This window comes from Capra hircus, unplaced genomic scaffold (assembly GCF_001704415.2).
Source record: "Capra hircus breed San Clemente unplaced genomic scaffold, ASM170441v1, whole genome shotgun sequence".
In the NCBI taxonomy this organism is placed as follows: Eukaryota; Metazoa; Chordata; class Mammalia; order Artiodactyla; family Bovidae; genus Capra; species Capra hircus.
In genome coordinates this window covers 210,845-228,838 of record NW_017189630.1, presented here as the reverse complement: position 1 = coordinate 228,838, position 17,994 = coordinate 210,845, and the positions used below count along the sequence as shown (strand labels likewise).

The following is a 17,994-nucleotide window of genomic DNA, read 5'->3' as shown; positions in this document are numbered from 1 at the left end:
GATTCACCCTGGTGCTGAGTGTCTCTGGAATGAGGATACAGCCGCCTGAATGAACATAGGGTTAATCTGTTTTGTTCATGAACCTGAGCACCTGAGCTGAAGTATTCCTGGGAGGGAAACTGGAAGAGGTGCTGCTCCAGGAGTCCGCAGACAACAAGAGTATTACAGGCCTAACCAGCCCTACTGGAGTCACGAGATCGAAGCCAAGCCCAACCTCGAGCACCAAGGTCAAAAGGAGGGAACAGGATTTCTCAACTCAAAAGCAATGGTGGTGTTCAGGATGCCATGACTGAGTGCCGACCACGCTGCCTGCTGCCTCCCCATCACTTAGAGCACAATGCTATTGAGTACCTCCTGTCTACACGGAGGACCAGGAGGACTCCCCATTACTGATGGCCACAGAGACACTGGCACATAGATACAGCTGAAATCCTTCACTGCCACACGCCATGCTCTGTCCTAGGTCTCAAGAGCACAGCAGTGAAAAGACACAAGGCATCCCTGGCCTCAGATGGACCAGAATGAGGCTAAGCAGTAAAATATATAAAGTAGGAGACAGTGAAGAAACGAATAAACATGAAAGGGGGAAAGGAAGAGGGGGAGGGATGTTAGACGTTCAGAGTGGGCAGGGGAGGTACCCAGTAGTAAGTCTTAACGTGGGAACAGGCACACAGAGAGGGAGTGAGGGCTATGATGGAAGCTGGTAAAGGCTCTAGGGAGGACATGATTTTTCAGTGGGTTCTGAGGGACAAGAGGGCATCCAGGCACAGCAGGAACAGCCCAGAAGGGCCTCACAGGCAGGGAAGAGATGATGGCACAGGGAGAAGCGCTGTGAGTTGAGGGAAGAGAACTCAGAAGGATTTTTCTTTCCCATGAAGGAGAGTGGATTTTATTCTGTGGGCAACAGAGATTCAACAAGAATTTCCAGTAAGCCAGTCAGAGTAGAGTAGGGAGACCCCAGAGGAGGCCCAGGGGAAGAAGGCCGAGTGGCAGCCCAAAGACCGCTGTGTCCACCAGCCCAGGACATCACCTGATGAAACAAGACACCTGACTCCCGAGTCTGGCCGTGCTCCCACTGCAGTGTTTACATACCTGAACCACACAGGTGTCCGCTTCCAAAGGCCAGGGACATGACGGGTCTTTGTCAAATATACACAAAACATTCACATTTTGTAGCAGAACCCACAATTAATGTTTGTATTTAGGACTTTGAGAGACACTATGATTACTATGTTTTCAGGCCTCTGCATAATCCCCCAAATGGCTTGCTTTATACTATGTTTTCTGCCATTAGCTGCTTGCTTTTATACTTGGACTAAATGCTGTGGCCAATTGGTCAAAATGTTTATGTAAAACTTGGTGGAAGAAGAAAAAGATAAGCAGTTGGTATCAAGTGGGTCTTTTCTTCACCCACTGCGTGCTAATCCCTGGCCTCTGGAGTGCCATATAATGACAAAATAAATAATGCCAGCTAAGAGCTCATCCAATTACAAAAGTAATGCCTGCTCCCTCCAAGTGGGAGGAGGGAAACAAGCATGTCCAAATATCCCAAGTATTAACACTCTTGGTGTATTTCTTTCTGCTCTCTTTTTGACATACAGTTTTTGTTTGTTTTCCACAGTTGAGATCACAGAACAGACACAATCCTGTCACAGCACTGCAGTTTAAATAATTTCCCCAGTTCATCAACAGTGACAGCACGAAATGGAACCAGGCCTGTGTGGCTGGTCAACAACCTGCTCTAATTTCATTTTTGATGATTATTGCATACATTAGCATAAAATCTCTCAGTGTGTCCCAATTTGACACTTGGGAGCTGTACAGAATGAGTCTCTTTGGCTGGCCATATTATATTGTGTAGTATAATACAATATTGTACTGTATTGTACTATATTATAATTAGTTCAGCCTATATGTCTATTAACTTTTTAATCCATCCCACCTGATTACTGGCTCAGATAACCTTGAGCCCCTGTAAAGACAGACCTCTTCCGTCCTTCACTGATACTACTGGTTTTTATGAACTAAATGTTATCTACACTAAATTTTACATTAGTAGTTTCACTCCAATATCTTAGATTAAAACTACTTCAAACCCCTTCCCCTTCCCTTTAACCACCTTCTGAGTCAAAGGCTTGATGCCAGTTACAGAGTCTATAGCTCCACCGAAGTGTACTGCCACCATGTTTCTTTGTCAGGGTCAGGCATATGCTTTGATTCAATCAAGACAATGTGTCAGTAGTACTCCCAATGGGTTTCTTTCTTTTCTGGTACCTAATCACCTGTTCAAATGATTAATTCTATAATACAACTGCTGCCAAGGGTTGAGGGCATCCCTGGTGGCTCAGAGAGTAAAGAATGTGCCTGCAATGCGGGAGACCTGGGTTCAATCCCTGGATTGGGAATGGCTCTGTTCAGCTCACTGCTCTGTTACGTTTCAGAATCTTTCACATTCTGGAAAACTAGAACATGTGCTCAGCTCCACTCTTACTTAGAGGTCTGAATAGATTCACAAAAATAAAAGACCAAATCTCAGGACCATGTGGACCTAGAAACACGACAGAAGTGGGCTCCCATAGCGAAGGCAGTAAGAGTAATAAACAGCATTTTTCAGAATTTGGACACAAAAATGAAAATAATATTTTTAAAAATCAAAAGATGCAAACTAATCCAGATTAGAACTGTTCAAAAGAAGTTGTGGGGTAAAAGCAGTAAAACAAAAGCTAGATTCCCCCCCAACAGTCTCAACATCTCCTGCTTATAAGCTGATGTTCGGCTCCTCTTTCACGTGCCCCAGACCTATTCATCCTTGGCTTGGTCCACCTCATCAAAATACAACTGCCCTTCAGGCTGACCTGGGTAACGGGAACCCACCATATCCACCATAGGCCCTTCTGGGACAGCCATAGCAGCTGTTCATTCACTCTTTCCCTTCTGGAGCATCTCATGTCCAACTCATTGTTCCATCAGTGGAACATTCCTTGAAATGCCATGCAATAAAAGGTAGAGTGGTACTCAGCCACACCACAGACACCCTAATTCTAAACCACTACCTGGTGTTCTGTAATTGAACACTTGGAAAATTCTAGACCAGTGGGCCTACACAAGGGACTCACATCAGCATCCTTGTCTGCGATGTTTTTAAAAAAAAAAATGAGCTCTGTGCTTGGACCACAGACCTGGACATTTGGATGCAGTATCTCACAGCATCTGTAATGGCTGCTAAGTGCCACAAGTGGTTCTCAACGGTGCTTCTGGTAAAGAACCACTGTTCTCCGCCTAAGGAATCTCTCCAAACGAGCAAACAGGTACAGTTACCAAATCCCCCTCCCCATATTATGAGGGACAAAACTTATTTTAATTCACTCTATTCCTACATTTACAGGTGTTAGTGTTACACGAGCTCTGCATAAGCCAAAAATTAAGAGTTGAGAAGCAAATATATCCCCCATGTTAATCTGATCCACAGCCAATCTTGCAAGGTAGAAGAGAAACAGTTTAGCATTATCTTTAACATTTAGGGTCATCTTTATGGTCTTAGATTTTACTTACCGTTTCCAAACTTCTTAAATAAAGACGATAATTTGTGATGTAAACTCTTCCCTTAATGGGGCCATTGAAAGGACATATGTAAATAACTTCTTTGTCTATTAAGATAAAAAAAGTACCCTAAAATAATGGAAATATATACCAAGATACACAACAAATGGCACTACTTTAATATAAACTATTTGGCTAAGAATAACTACAATTTAAAAATCACTGAAAATGTCTAAAGCAAGCACTGGCAATGTTTCTACATTACCATGCTAGGTAGAGTGGAGCTGAGGGAGAACGGGGGGAGGCGGGGCACATATCACCTGAGCTTACCCACCATGCTGCCACTACCTAAGGACAAGACCCTAACAGCTAGAGAGCAGAAGTGAATAAGGGTACTGGTGCTGCTACCTTCTGGTGGTTGTCAAGGTAACTATTGAACTGCAGGCTTCAACCAGAGGATGGCAATTCACACAGGACAGTCTCACAGACTCTCCCCCAGATTGGGTCTGAGGTTTGCCAACCTCTAATCACACAAAACATTGTGATGTTTTTAATAAGTCAGCAGCAGAAATGTTGCTATACTCTATTCTTTCTCTTTTAATAGTCCAGGGAAGAGTGGAGCTAGATTCATGTCACACATTTAAGTGATATGAAACAGATGGCCAAGAAATTAGTATATCTTTGGTAGAATCAAACATAAGGAGAAACTAAATCAGGAGAATTATTATAATAAAATGTATCTTTGTCTTATTTTTCAAGGATGTCCTTGAATGTGTTAACGGCATTTATTTGTTTATTTACAATAATTTTTTAAACCCCTTTCTCCTCAGGTGCTAAATGAAAAATATCCAGTAAGTCTACTTCATGCTAATTCAATCAGTTACTACCTCTGTGAAGGTTTTAACACTGATACAGAACTAAAACTTCATATGTGAAGATGATCAAAAGTAAGATATTCTCTTTGTTCTTATCCACAAATTAGGATGGAAACATGCCACCCATTTCCTTTTCAAGACTAGGATCATGTGTGCAAGCCTGTGGACATGGAGTAGTTCTTCGTTGTGCATGGCTAATTCATTCATACAGGTATTATATCTATGACCTTAATCTGATTAGCACCATGGTCTCAGTCATTTAAGCTAAACAACCCAGATTTTAGTAAATAAACCAAAAGGTTCTCTGAAGCAGTGGTAACTGTATCATCACCAAATGGGGATCCGAAATGGGGATGTCAACTCTAATTAAAAAAATGTTAATGCTCACAATCTCAGCACTTTGCTTAGAAGCTGTCAGGTGCTTCTGGATTAAGCCAGAATGACCTAGTCTTTCCAAAGTAGATACCTGCCTCTTAATAAGAACTTACAATGAATAAAGTAAAACAAAAATAAGAATGTTACATCAACATTTCTAATTTTAGCTACCTGGCAAATAAAAGATATTTTTAACCAATATGTCTCCTTATATTTCAAAGAAGAGAGTACTTGGACTTTAAGCCTCGAAGTTGATCGTTTTTAAGGATACATGATAGGCTGGAAAATCTTAATACCAGTTTGTTCTTATAACCTTAAACCATAAGAGCTTATAGCTCCAGTGAGAGACTTGAAAGATATAATCCACATTTTTTTTCCAAAGTAATTCTGACTTGGTACAGAGGAAAAAAAATATCATTGTCATGGAGAGCATGAAGCTCAAGAGAACTCTTTGACCAAGAAACAAACGCAGAGAGTTCTCACTATATTAACTCTTTCAAACAAAGCTAGCCTATTTGTCTAAATGTGACTTCAAAAGAGTCAGAGGGATTGAAGCCACCTGGCCCTCCTAGAACTCTCATGAATCTATGAAAATCCTAACCTCACAGGCCTTACCAGTAATGCGAATCTCTCCTGGCAGTCGAGGAAGAGTTTCTCCCACATCCCGATTAACTCCATCCCTAGAAGTCTGGAAACAAAACGGTGTCATCAGAAGTAAGGACATGACATTTGCACAGGATGTTAAGCAACTAATCAGAAATATTGTTTGCAAATAAAAAACTTAGAGACATAGTGACCATTATAGAAAATTGGCACAGAAAATCAAAACAACTAAAATATACAACTTAGCATTCAACATTCATTAGCTGTGTTAACTTTTAGTCTGTAAAAACATTAGCACACTTTTCAGTGATATTAATTAAACACCCCTTCCAAGTGCTTTACAGTTAACAGTGATCAGGAAAGTGATAAAGTAAATATTAAGCGTATTCTATGCTGTTGTTTAGTCACTAAGTTGTCTCTGACTTTTTGAGACCCCATGGACTGCAGCACACCAGGCTTCCCTGTCCTTCACTATCTCCCACTAAGAGACAGAATTCACTGAGTATATTCTATAGATACACATATATTGTGGCAGCTTTTTTCCATATTATTTAGTCCTATTTTGTTGAAAGAAGGAATGAAAACTTCATTTCAATGGGGCCTTAGCTGAGCAACAGTAATTACAGCATCTTCTCACACGTCATAAAATAACAGTTACTACACATTGGGTTTCCTATTTTACTAACATCTTTTCTCATGTAAGTAACTAGATAAGAGGGCGAGGAGGCCTATCATTGAACTTTTGAGCCAACCAGAGCCTTGGAAACCATCTACACACAAATTCTTCATGTGATTCTACTATCTCTCTAGGCCTTCTGCCTTTAGAGGTATCTTCATTCAATAACTGCAGCCACTCTGCCAACCAGGCAGTATAAACCACTAAAGCCACGGTGAGTTCTGCGAGGCTAATTTGCAGTGTGACTTGGATGCCTGGGAAAGGAGTCTTTCAATCTATTCAGCTACCCCAGTGGATAAGTGCAAATGATGTGCTGCCTGTGTCCACTCTAGGACGTGCCAGACACATCACTAACATCTGTTTGGGAAAAGGGTTTTTTAAACCGCTATTTTTCATTAATTTTTTTAAAAGCTGTTTTCCAAAGTCACGCTGCAATCATTTCATGTGTGAAGCTAGTGATCCTTGCCTCAAAGGAGTTTTGTGAATATTAAGTGAAAGAAACTGCACAAGCACACTTCTGAGAATTATCAGGGGTTATGCAAATGTAAAGTAGTATGAAACAGGGGAAGTTCCGCTTGTGAATTTAGGTGAGGGATAAGCTGTCAAAGAGGGGGGCTTTGTTGGATTTTTAGTGGTTTTATCCCTTTTTGTTCAGGTACAAAATAAAAATTCCTAGCTAATTTTCAATATGCTTTAGTGCTTGCAAGCTGAGCATTTTATACCTAGGAGGGCAAGTCAGATTGTTCTTAGGCAGGAAAGCCTCCTTCAATATTGAGGAAGGTGTTAATATCCTGCTTGGTAGGCCCTGGTCTTCTGAATTCATCTTCAGAAAGCTTTCAGGGGCAAGAGATTCCCTAGTATCTTAAATGTAATGTCTGGCAGTGGTTCACAAGTCAGAGGTTCTCAAAAATGAAGTTATATGAAAGGATTTACAAACAAAGCTCACTGAACACACCTAAGGCAGTCTGTCTTTTATGGAACGAGATGGGTTAACAAATAAAACTATGTGTATCAAAGAATTTGCATTATGTGAATGAATAATGAAATGAATAATTCAAGAAACCCAGAATGAGCAGCTAATATTCAAATATGAAAAGAGAAATGCAGAGAAAGGTATAAATAAATCTGAAAACTCAACTTACCCTCTTAATAGACTCATTCTCCAAGGAGTGTGAATTATATTTGGAAGTTGGTGCTGAGGCCATACTGGAAACTCTACCAAGAAAGACAATGAATTCAAGAAATCAACAAAATTGTACGCAATTTCAAACATACTGCAATTGAGTACAAACAGGAGGACACTTGACAGGCCCTGTTTCCCTCGTAAGAATGAGACACATGAAGGACCAACCACAGCACAGCTCATGGGAAAGAGCTCCAATGAAGGTGCAGGGAACCGTGAAGAAACAGAAGGGGGAGTTCAGCAGAAGACACCACACATGTTTCTGTCATCGGAGAAAACTTAATGTTTATTAATTATGCTGCTGCTAAGTCACAGTCGTGTCCGACTCTGGGCGACCCCATAGACGGCAGCCCACCAGGCTCCCCCGTCCCTGGGATTCTCCAGGCAAAAACACTGGAGTGGGTTGCCATTTCCTTCTCCAATGCACAAAAGTGAAAAGTGAAAGTGAAGTCACTCAGTCGTGTCCGACTCTTAGTGACCCCATGGACTGCAGCCTACCAGACTCCTCTGCCCATGGAATTTTCCAGGCAAGAGTACTGGAGTGGGGTGCCATTGCCTTCTCTGATTAATTATGCAACAGGCTTCAAACATCCATACTTCTTAATTTGTAAAGACAATTAAGAGACAGCCAAGCAGAGAGAGAAAAAGGACAGACCATTCAACTTACACTTCCTTCCCCTTTAATAATTCTCTCTTCTCTCAATTAAGGCAAGTTAAAGTGGCATGGATTTGATGGAAATCAAGTTAGTAGGATTTGATTTAATCAGCATTTTCTAGGGAATGTATATATTTCATTTAAATAAAGCATATTCATCCCAGTTCAGACATAAATGACTTCCCTAGTGGCTCAGATGGTAAAGCATATGCCTACAATGCTGGAGACCCGGGTTCAATCGCTGGGTCGGGAAGATCCCCTGGAGAAGGAAATGGCAACCCACTCCTGTACTCTTGCCTGGGAAATCCCATGGACAGAAGAGCCTGGTGGGCTACAGTCCATGGGGTCACAAAGAGTCGAACACAACTGAGCGACTTCACTTTCTTTCCTTCTTTTAGACATAAACGAAACCATCATACGCAGAACACATACAATTACCTTGTTAACCCACGGGTAACTTTTGAAGATGATAGCAACAACAGGAAACTAAGCAATGCTTTGGCTATTTTATTTATCAAAGTTAATGAAAGAGAGATACATATGAAGTCACTGGTGGTTAAACCATACTCAATTTAGCAAGACAGTTGTGAATATTTATAGTGGTTTTTTTTTTTTTTTTTTTTTTTTTTGCTAGGCTCATTTAAAGACCAACTAACAAAATCTGGCATGGAGAACACTACTACCACTTGGCACAAAACTTGGAAATTTGATAGCTGTGTGCCTCTGGTCAGTGTCCTAAAGAAATGCCTGAGAAAGGTGACAAAAGATGCAGATGAAGGTAGCCATCAGGGCAAAGATGCATCGAGACAGCCAAATGAGAACAATCTTTCAAGATTAGTGACTCTGAGCTTCCACCACCGGAGCTCAGCTTTCCAACGGCAAGGGTGGGAGTCCATTTGGGTCATGGCTATCTCCTGGCACACAATGACATACATAGCTAATTGGTGAATGAGTGACTAATTATGTACAAAATACATACTACTGTGAAACATCACTACACTGTGACCTTGTATATTGGTTCACCAAATCCAAGAACACTGGAACTAGGAAACTGCTGAGGCTGAAACATGAACAGTTGGGGAAATAAAATATGTCTTTATACAAAGGAATACTAAACTTAAAAAACCTGATACTATTAAGAGGTAGCACAATATAAAATTAGAAATAACTTTTTTAAAAAAATTAATGAATAACTCTAGAATGAATTAAATTCACACAAAATAGCCTTGAAAAACCACTCTATCCATAAATTCAAATCCAATCAAAATAACCCATTATTCTCTGAGACAGCAGAGTCGATGAGATGGACTGGATAGATAAAGTCAGATGTTTCTGCCCTGAAATTATTCTATCAACTAAACAATATTACATATTTCAGGGATTTTTTAATTAAGATATAAAATTACTTTTAGTAATCATATGCTCTAATATTTTTATAAGTCAACATTTTCAAACACATGTTAAATTATTACTGTCAAGTAAATGTAAGACATTTCAAATGCTGGGCTATATAATAGACTCAGTCTTCACCAGTCTGTTTCTAAACCATAAAAGAAAGATAAATCTTCCTGTTTTCTTCAATCCTCATTAAAAAAAAAAACAATTTAAAATGAACTAAATATAACAGAGGAAAGTCTTCCTTTTTTCCTTATTTTTAACTACCTAATTGAGCTATAACTCATATACCATACAACACACCGTTTCAAGTGAACAACTTAATGGGATTGCACCACCACAATCAATTATAGAACATTTTCACCACCGCCACCCAAAACCCCATACCCATTAATAGTCACTGTCACTCCCCATTCCTCCGGCCTCGATGACAAATTTGCTTTCTATCTCTACAGGCTTGCCCATTCTGGACATTTCATATAAATGGAATCAAATAATGTGCTGTCTTTATGTCTAAAGCCTTCATATGTAGCATTATCCTAGAAACTGCTACTATTAAAAGCTGAACTGAGTGCAGAACTGAGAAATCCAAGGGTCTGAGTAACATGGGTTAGTTCCATGATGATATCTGCTTTCAGATCTCATCAGTGAACCTCTCTTTGTTGAAGGGTTCCAATGGACCCCTGAAATGTACACAAGCTGGAGCAGCGTGAAGCTGGACAGCATGGGTATTGAGCTGACTCCATTCAAATCCCAACTCTGCAATTCATATATTTGACCTTGAGCAGATTATTTCACTTTTCTGGGCTTTGGCTGCTATCACCTCTATCTTACTACAGCACAGTTGGGCAAAATGAAGCAACATACTGAAGGGCTTAGAACAGTGCCTGGTATATTTGTTAACAAATTATTAGCATCCTTTTAAATAATGAGAGGATAATAACTGAATACTGATGCCATAAGCGATTCTTCTACACATTAGTCTTGACCCCAGAAATACTAGGAAGAAAGCTCACTACTACAAGGATAGTGCCATGGCTGGTGGTGAACCAGCTGTAAAGCTTCTCTTGAAAAAGTACATGAAAATACTGTCTCATTAGGAGCCTGGGAAGCAGAGCAGTTCTGTGGAAAATGTGCTAGACAGATGAGCACAGGCCCTGCGCTGGCTCTAACTTATCAAGCATGGAACTTATCAAGCATCCATATCTTTATCTATAAAATATTTGTTGCTCTAAATGGAGTTCAATAATAATTAAAAGCTACAGCAAAGTTTACAAAGGCCAGGTACCCTTTTGGTTATAGTGTATTTTGCCCCAAACCCCTAAAGATCAGCTTTAATCCTTTTTATTTTAAAAAACATTGAATCTGAGCTACCCTGGCTTTAAAGTGAAAACTGACACTTAATTCCCTATATATATGCTAATTTCAGGAATCTAACCAAAGGTAGATTTCTATCCTTTTTGATCCTGAAAAAAACTTCTGATGATTTAAGCCCAGTCCTCTCCCATTGGGCTTCCCTGGTAGCTCAACTAGTAAAGAATCCTCCTGCAATAAAGGAGACCCCGGTTCAATTCCAAGGTCGAGAAGATCCCCTGAAGAAGGGATAGGCTACCCACTCCAGTATTCTTGGGCTTCCCTGGTGGCTCAGATGGTAAAGAATCTACCTGCAATGCAGGAGACTGGGTTTGATCTGTGGGTTGGGAAGATCTCCTGGAGGAGGTCATGGCAACCCACTCCCATAGTCTTGCCTGGAGAATGCCCATGGATAGAGGAGCCTAGTGGGCTAGAGTCCATGAGGTCATAAAGAGTCAAACATAACTGAACGACAAAGCATCTCTCCCATTACAGAGAAGATGACAGGAAAGCCTAGAAGGGGTGCAACAAGGCTCTGGCGTGAGTCTGAGGCAGGACGAGCTCCAGACAGGTCTCCTAACATGGCAGTATCCTTTCCACCCACAGACAAGCGCGTCCAAGTGATTTTTATTTCTAAACAAAGCAGGTTAATGAGACTGGTCCCAATCTCAGGAGAGGAGTTTTAGACTAAAAAACAGTTAAGAAAACTTATCTAGGCAAGCAATCTTTGGGACCCACCCCCAACCCCTTCAAATAAAGCTACATAAAGGTGGCATCATTTAAAAAACTTTGAAAGTCACAAAGTGAAAAAGTCACTCAGTTGTGTGCAACTCTTTGTGAACCCATGGACGGCAGTCCATGGAATTCTCTAAGCCAGGATACCAGAGTGGGTAGCCTTTCCCTTCTCCAGGAGATCTTCCCAATCCAGAGATCAAACCACAGGTTTCCCGCATTGCAGGCAGGTTCTTTACCAGCTGAGCCACAAGGGAAGCCCAAGAATACGAATACTGGAGTGGGTAGCCTATCCCTTCTCCAGCAGATCTTCCCAACCCAGGAATCGAACCAGGGTCTCCTGCATTGCAGGCAGATTCTTTACCAACTGACCTATCAGGGAAGCCTGAAAGTCACATGGCCTCAGTTGTGTCTCTTTAAATTTAAGACAACTAACCTCAATGGTCTCATGGTATCTCCCTCTGTCTCTCCCTCTGTGTCCCTTCACCTCTCTCCCCCCGTCCCTCTGTCTCTCTGCTCTTTCCACACACACACCCGTCTCCTTTCCCTACCACTTACCCCCTTTCAGATAATCTGTTATTACTCTCCACCCCTTGCATACCAGAACACAAGCCCCCAGAAGAGAAGGATTATGGTCTGTTTTATTTAATGCTGCAGTTTCAACTCAAGCGGCTCAGAGGTAAAGAATCTGCCTGCAATGCAGGAGATGCAAGAGATGTGGGTTCGATCCCTAGGTCGAGAAGATCCCCTGGAGAAGGAAATGGCAACCCATTCCAGTATTCATGCCTGGAGAATCCCATGGATGGAGGAGCCTGGCGGGCCACAGTCCATAGGGTCACAAAGAGTCAGACACAACTGAATGACTAAACAACAAAGCAGTTACAGTACCTGGTACAGTGCCTGGCAGCCAGTAGGTACTCAATAGGTATTCGTTACATGAATGAACGAACTGTTGTTTGTGTAATATTTCCTTAAAGTCAGAAATGTATGCAAGCTTAAAAAAGGGGTAGAGCCAACCCTCAGTTAACCAAGATGCTCGAGGCTCCATGGCTCTGTGCATCAAAATGGCAGCACAGACTTCTCACACTCTGAAGCACCATAAAGAACTTGCACCAAAAAGAACTAACATTCTGCGCTACAGACTTAGTGTTGGAAGAGATATTGGGTTGGCCAAAAAGTTCGTTCGGGATTTTCATAAACTGGTATCAAAAAACCTGAATGCACTTTTGGGCCAACCCAGTATTTCAAATTAAGATACAAAGATCTCTTCCCCCACGTCCTTCTTCCAGACTAAAAAACTGCTCCCCTCTCTGTTGCATATGGAAAATAGGATTTCACAAAACACCTGCAGCAGATGTAACTAGAAACACTCTCAAATAAATGAGGGCCAGTTTTACCCTTACTGGAAACATCTCAAAGCAGTAGAATTGGAAAATAAATTTGACCTTCACCTCATTGGGTTTCTGTAAGCAAAATCTAAACTCCAAGGGGAGCTCAGTTGCCATGGTCACCAATTTGCCATCAATGGCCCTTGATTAGGGGTTTTCCTGCACTCGCCATGTACAAACCGTGAGGAAAGGCACGCAGGCCATCATCTTTGGATCTTATTCGCTGTGCTTTCTCACTCTATATTGCTGTTTAAATAAAATTAAAGGATGATCTCTCTCTGGAGGCTCCCTTGAAAGCTTTGGAAACCTACCTAGTCTGCAAACCAACTTCAAAAGGCTGCCAGCGAGCAAGAAGTCATGTGTGAACAGCTACTGAGGCCAGAATTCCAGGTTTTTCGAAAAGAGCGTTCTTGACTTGGAAGTCCGTTTTGAAAAAAAGAAAACACTAAATACTTAGGGCAGAGCTGCTCAATACTCCCAGACCCAATGCTCCAATTTCTGTATAGCCCCTTTGGCTAGCCTATAATGAAAGTCATGGATATTATCAACCCAGCCATAATTTTTTTTAAAAAAGCCACAATTAAAAAAAATCATCAATATAATGGCTGACCTCCAGGATAAAGGAGAAATAAGATGACAGTGATAATAACTTACTTTTCAATACAAATTACCCTAGATACAAAAACACTGCCCTCATTTCCAATTTGGCCTCTAGGGGGAGTTTCGCCCCCAGTGAGAACCACTAGCAGACTTCTGGCTTTACAAGGCTAAGTTATGCTGACTTTTGCATTAAAGTTGCTCTGACTGTAGGCCACCTCAGAGCAAGAAATGAAAAAGATGCCCTCAAACAAACCACCCTGAACCAAAGACAATTGTTCACGCCCCAGCAATTTAGAGACCAGGTACAATCAATTCAACCTCTATACTTGTTCATCCCACATGAAGACAAACGATGATCTGCAAAAGTAGGAGTTTATTTCATCTTATACATTTTTTTTACAGATTTCTTTTGATGTGGACCATTTTTAAGGTCTTTATTGACTTTTTTTTACAATATCGTTTCTGTTGTTTTCATGTTATGCTTTTTTGGCCATGAGGCATGTGAGATCTTAGCCCCTTGACCAGGGATAAAACCCACAGTCCCTGCACTGGGAGGTGAAGTCTTAACCACTGGACTGCTAGGGAAATCCCTTTATACATTTTTCTTGGAACAAGGGTTGCAAACTTTTTTCTGTGAAGGGCCAGAAACTATTTTAGGCTTTGTGGCAGCCACAGGCAATACGGAAATACAGGGGTGTGGCTGTATTCCAGCATGATTTTATTTACAAAAATGGGCTGCCACTCTGTCTTCAACTATTAAAGTATTTCCAAATGAACTTTCTTCAGCCAAGGTAAATAATAATCATGCCCTTTTAAATTAACATATAAGCCATTAACCCCACCATTCACAGCTTATACCTTGCAAAAACACACTATGACCAGCTGCAAAATTTGTGTGACACAGTTGAAAAGAGGAAGGGATTCTGTGTTCAGACCAGTTTGGCTTTCAAATCCCAATTCTGTCACTCGATTAATAACAGTCATTCAATCTTGGACAGACTGCAGTTCTCTGTATGTGGGGCATGATACTACCTACCTTCATGGAGTCGTGATAAGGAATGTGTAAAATGCTGGAACAGCAGATGGCAAAGCAGAGGCACTCAAACACCGGGTCCCTTCCTCGTAGAAAGAGATGCTTTGAAGCCATTTCTCAAAGTGGTGCTGACACACTAGGCTGGATTTTCCATAAAATATATGCTATCTAACACTGCCTAACCATTCTGTACACACATTTGCTTTCTAAGATAATCCATCTAATCTTGACAAAGCTCTGGACAGCTTTAAATCAGGTTACTCTCAAAGCATGCCTACTTCCATTAAAAAAAGAAAACACTTGACTCCTAGCCCAGGGATCCCTACGTGGAGATCTTGCCTGTTTACCTTCTATTCTGACTCAAGGATACAGAAATACACTAGAAATATCAGAGTAGGTCCAACTATAGTTATTCCAAAAGAGTACCCCCATCAATTGTAAGTGGCTTATTGTCCAAATAGACACCTGCAATACATGTGTTAGAGCCTCTCGGTTTGTTTCAGGACTCAAGGGATATTGTTTTCATGACTCTTCTTTGGAAATTACAAAATGTTAAATCATATTTCATTTAGAAACTCACTCTTTGTATCATTTTGATATTTACTATTCATTTTAAAGATCACAATACACTTACTTCCACTTCTTTAAATGTTTCAAAGACCTTTTGGCTAAAAAAATACACAATTCAGAATCAGTGAGAATGCATTTTGAATCATTTCTCCAGTGGTTAGTGATAGATCTGAGCTGATCCATTCAGCCTACTTCTTGGTCCCCTCATGACAAATGGCACATCTTCAAGACAGCTGACTGGCTCCAGTGGCATGTGTGGTGGCCAGGGAACAGAGTAACTTTAGAAACACTTCATAACTTGAAATTGGTATGCTGAAGCAACTATTAGAAAAGCCAGTTACCATCAGGTTAACTTTTTTTTTTAACATAAAAAGGCAACCTAGTAAAGCATACATACATTTAAACAGATCATTAAATTCACCAATGGATTTTGTAACCACCAAATACCTGCCTGTAAACAAAGTTTTAAAATAGGAACAAGATCAAGTTCCCCATCCACCTGCCAATTCCCAAACTCACGCAGGAACCCAGCTGATCCATCTGCTCCATGACAGAACTGTATTTGGTCGAACTATTTTCCCCTAGGAGAAACTATTCCCCAAAAGTATATTTTCAATTTATAATTGAAAAGGACCTTCTTACGCAAAAGTTAAAATGGTAATTGTTGAAGGTAAAACCCGTATGAAGAGCCACAGCTATATCAGTGATGAAGGTGCCAGTTCAGAACACTGAACTTCCCACGGACCTTCCCAGACAGGGCATCACTGACAATGAATCCAATGGGAATTAGCACTAGAGGGGAAGGATCAGAAAGAAACTGAAGAGCAGATGTGCAATTTCTAGAAAAACAAAGAGAGGAGAGAAAGTTGGAGATGACAATCTGCCATTTGGCCCAATTCCTTTCAAGCATGTTCACTGGGAAGAGAAGCAAGAGCTGTGTTGGCATCGGGTCTTTAGGTACCCGCTTCATGACAGAGGATGGGTCTGCCCATGTACACACGTACACCCACAACACACACGTTTCATTTCTCTGTATACTGCATAAATTCCTAACATTTCACTTCTTGTGCTGTACAGTATTTATCTATTTGATGACATTTTGCATCTCTCTGGTAGATCAGAGTTTCAAAATATGTGGAGAAGATGGATAATGGATGAAAATGGAGGCAATGCTACCATTTGAGATGAAATGAAATCCCAGGGTTGTCAACACTCTAATTCAAGCAGCAAGCGGGGCAAAGACAAAATAATGGATGGGTATCTGGGGCTGCTGAAACAAAGTACCACAAACTGGATGCTTAAAACAGAAATTTCTTCCTGCACGGTTCTGGAGGCTACAAGTCTGCAATCAGGACATTGGCAGGACCATGCCCCCACCCCACCCCACCTCTGGAAGGCTCTAAGGCAGAGAGGAAACTTCTTTGTCCCTTCTAGCTTCTGCTGGTTGCTGGTAATCTGGAGAATTGTTTTATATAATCAAGATTGCTGGGAGAAATATCAACAACCCCAGATATACAGATGATACCACTCTAATGGTAGAAAGCGAAGAGGAACTAAAGAGCTTCTTGATGAGGGTAAAAGAAGACAGTGAAAAAGCTGGCCTAAAACTCAACATTCGAAAAACTAAGATCATGGCATCTGGTCCCATCACTTCATGGCAAATAAATGGGGAAACAATGGAAACAGTGACAGACTGTATTTTCTTGGGCTCTAAAATCACTGTGGATGGTGACCGCAGCCATGAAATTAAAAGATTCTTGCTCCTTGGAAAGAAAGCTATGATCAACCTAGACAGTGTATTAAAAAGCAGAGATATCACTTTGCCAACAAAGGCACATCTAGTCAAAACTATGGTTTTTCCAGTAGTCATGTATGGATGTGAGAGCTGGACCATTAAGAAGGCTGAGAACAGAAGAATTGATGCTTTTTTTTTTAATTTCTTTTTTTAAATTAAGTAATTAATTTTTTGGAGGCTAATTACTTTACAATATTGTATTGGTTTTGCCATACATTGACATGAATCTGCCACAGGTGTACATGTGTTCCCCATCTTTTGAACTGTGGTGCTGGGTAAAACTCTCGAGAGTCCCTTGGACTGCGAGGAGATCAAACCAGTCAATCCTAAAGGAAATCAACCCTGAATATTCATTGGAAGGACTGATGCTAAAACTGAAGCTCCAATACTCTGGCTACTTGATGCGAAGAGCTGACTCTTTGGGAAGACTTTCATGCTGGGAAAGATTGAGGGCATGAGGAGAAGGGGGTGACAGAGGATGAGATGGTTGGATGGCATCATTGACTCAATAGACATGAGTTTGAGTGAACTCCAGGAGATAGTGACGGACAGGAAAGCCTGGTGTGTTGCAGTCCATAGGGTCGCAAAGAGTTGGACATGACTTAGCAACTGAACGACAACAACAAAAACAACTCCAGAGCATGGTGAGAAATTCTAAAAAGAAAATGGAGATAAGTCTCCAAGGAGCTAGCAACTGAGGTGGGAAGATGAATAAATATAAGACAAGTTAAACAGCAATAAAGACAATGAATAGGTATAAGTTAAATACACAAAGCAAACTGGTTTCCATTTACTGATTATCTGCTATGTGCCAGGCACTGTTCTAAGCACAGATGAACTCCTTCGATACTGCCAACAACCTCATAAGTCAACTACTAATATTCCTTCATATGAAAACACCCAACCCTGAGAATAGGAAGGTTAAATGTGTCCACTAAAAACGCCTGCAGTTGGAAATCAAACCCAGGCAGCCTGGTCCTCATCCCCACTATACCCACTAACAGATGTCTGTTGCTCTAAATTCTCTAATTGATGATCAAATTAAAAAATGAAAATGTTATGCCTCCTGCTTACACAGCTGAATAAAAATTTTTTTTGGAATTCCATTTCTATGTAATAAAATTTGATGGTCACAAAAAAGAACATTAGCCTTCATTTTAAGCATGATTAACCAAACTGCAACTCCCCCCCCCCCACACACAAATCCATGTCTGTGAGATC

At 40.8% G+C, this 17,994-nt stretch overlaps 1 protein-coding gene across 3 annotated transcripts in view; it reads right to left on the bottom strand.

The window, feature by feature from the left end:
* Window positions 1–17,994, bottom strand: part of MTM1 (myotubularin 1) — a 90,389-nt gene that overhangs the window by 59,736 nt on the left and 12,659 nt on the right. For 2 of the 3 annotated variants that reach the window (XM_018044598.1, XM_018044599.1), the window contains exons 2-4: window positions 7,212–7,284; window positions 5,406–5,478; window positions 3,553–3,647 (exon numbers count right to left, since the gene is read on the bottom strand). In XM_018044598.1, coding sequence (XP_017900087.1) covers window positions 3,553–3,647; window positions 5,406–5,478; window positions 7,212–7,274 — 231 coding nt within the window. In that variant the 5' untranslated portion in view covers window positions 7,275–7,284. The remainder of the gene's footprint in view (window positions 1–3,552; window positions 3,648–5,405; window positions 5,479–7,211; window positions 7,285–17,994) is intronic. The other variant, XM_018044600.1, reaches the window with a different exon arrangement.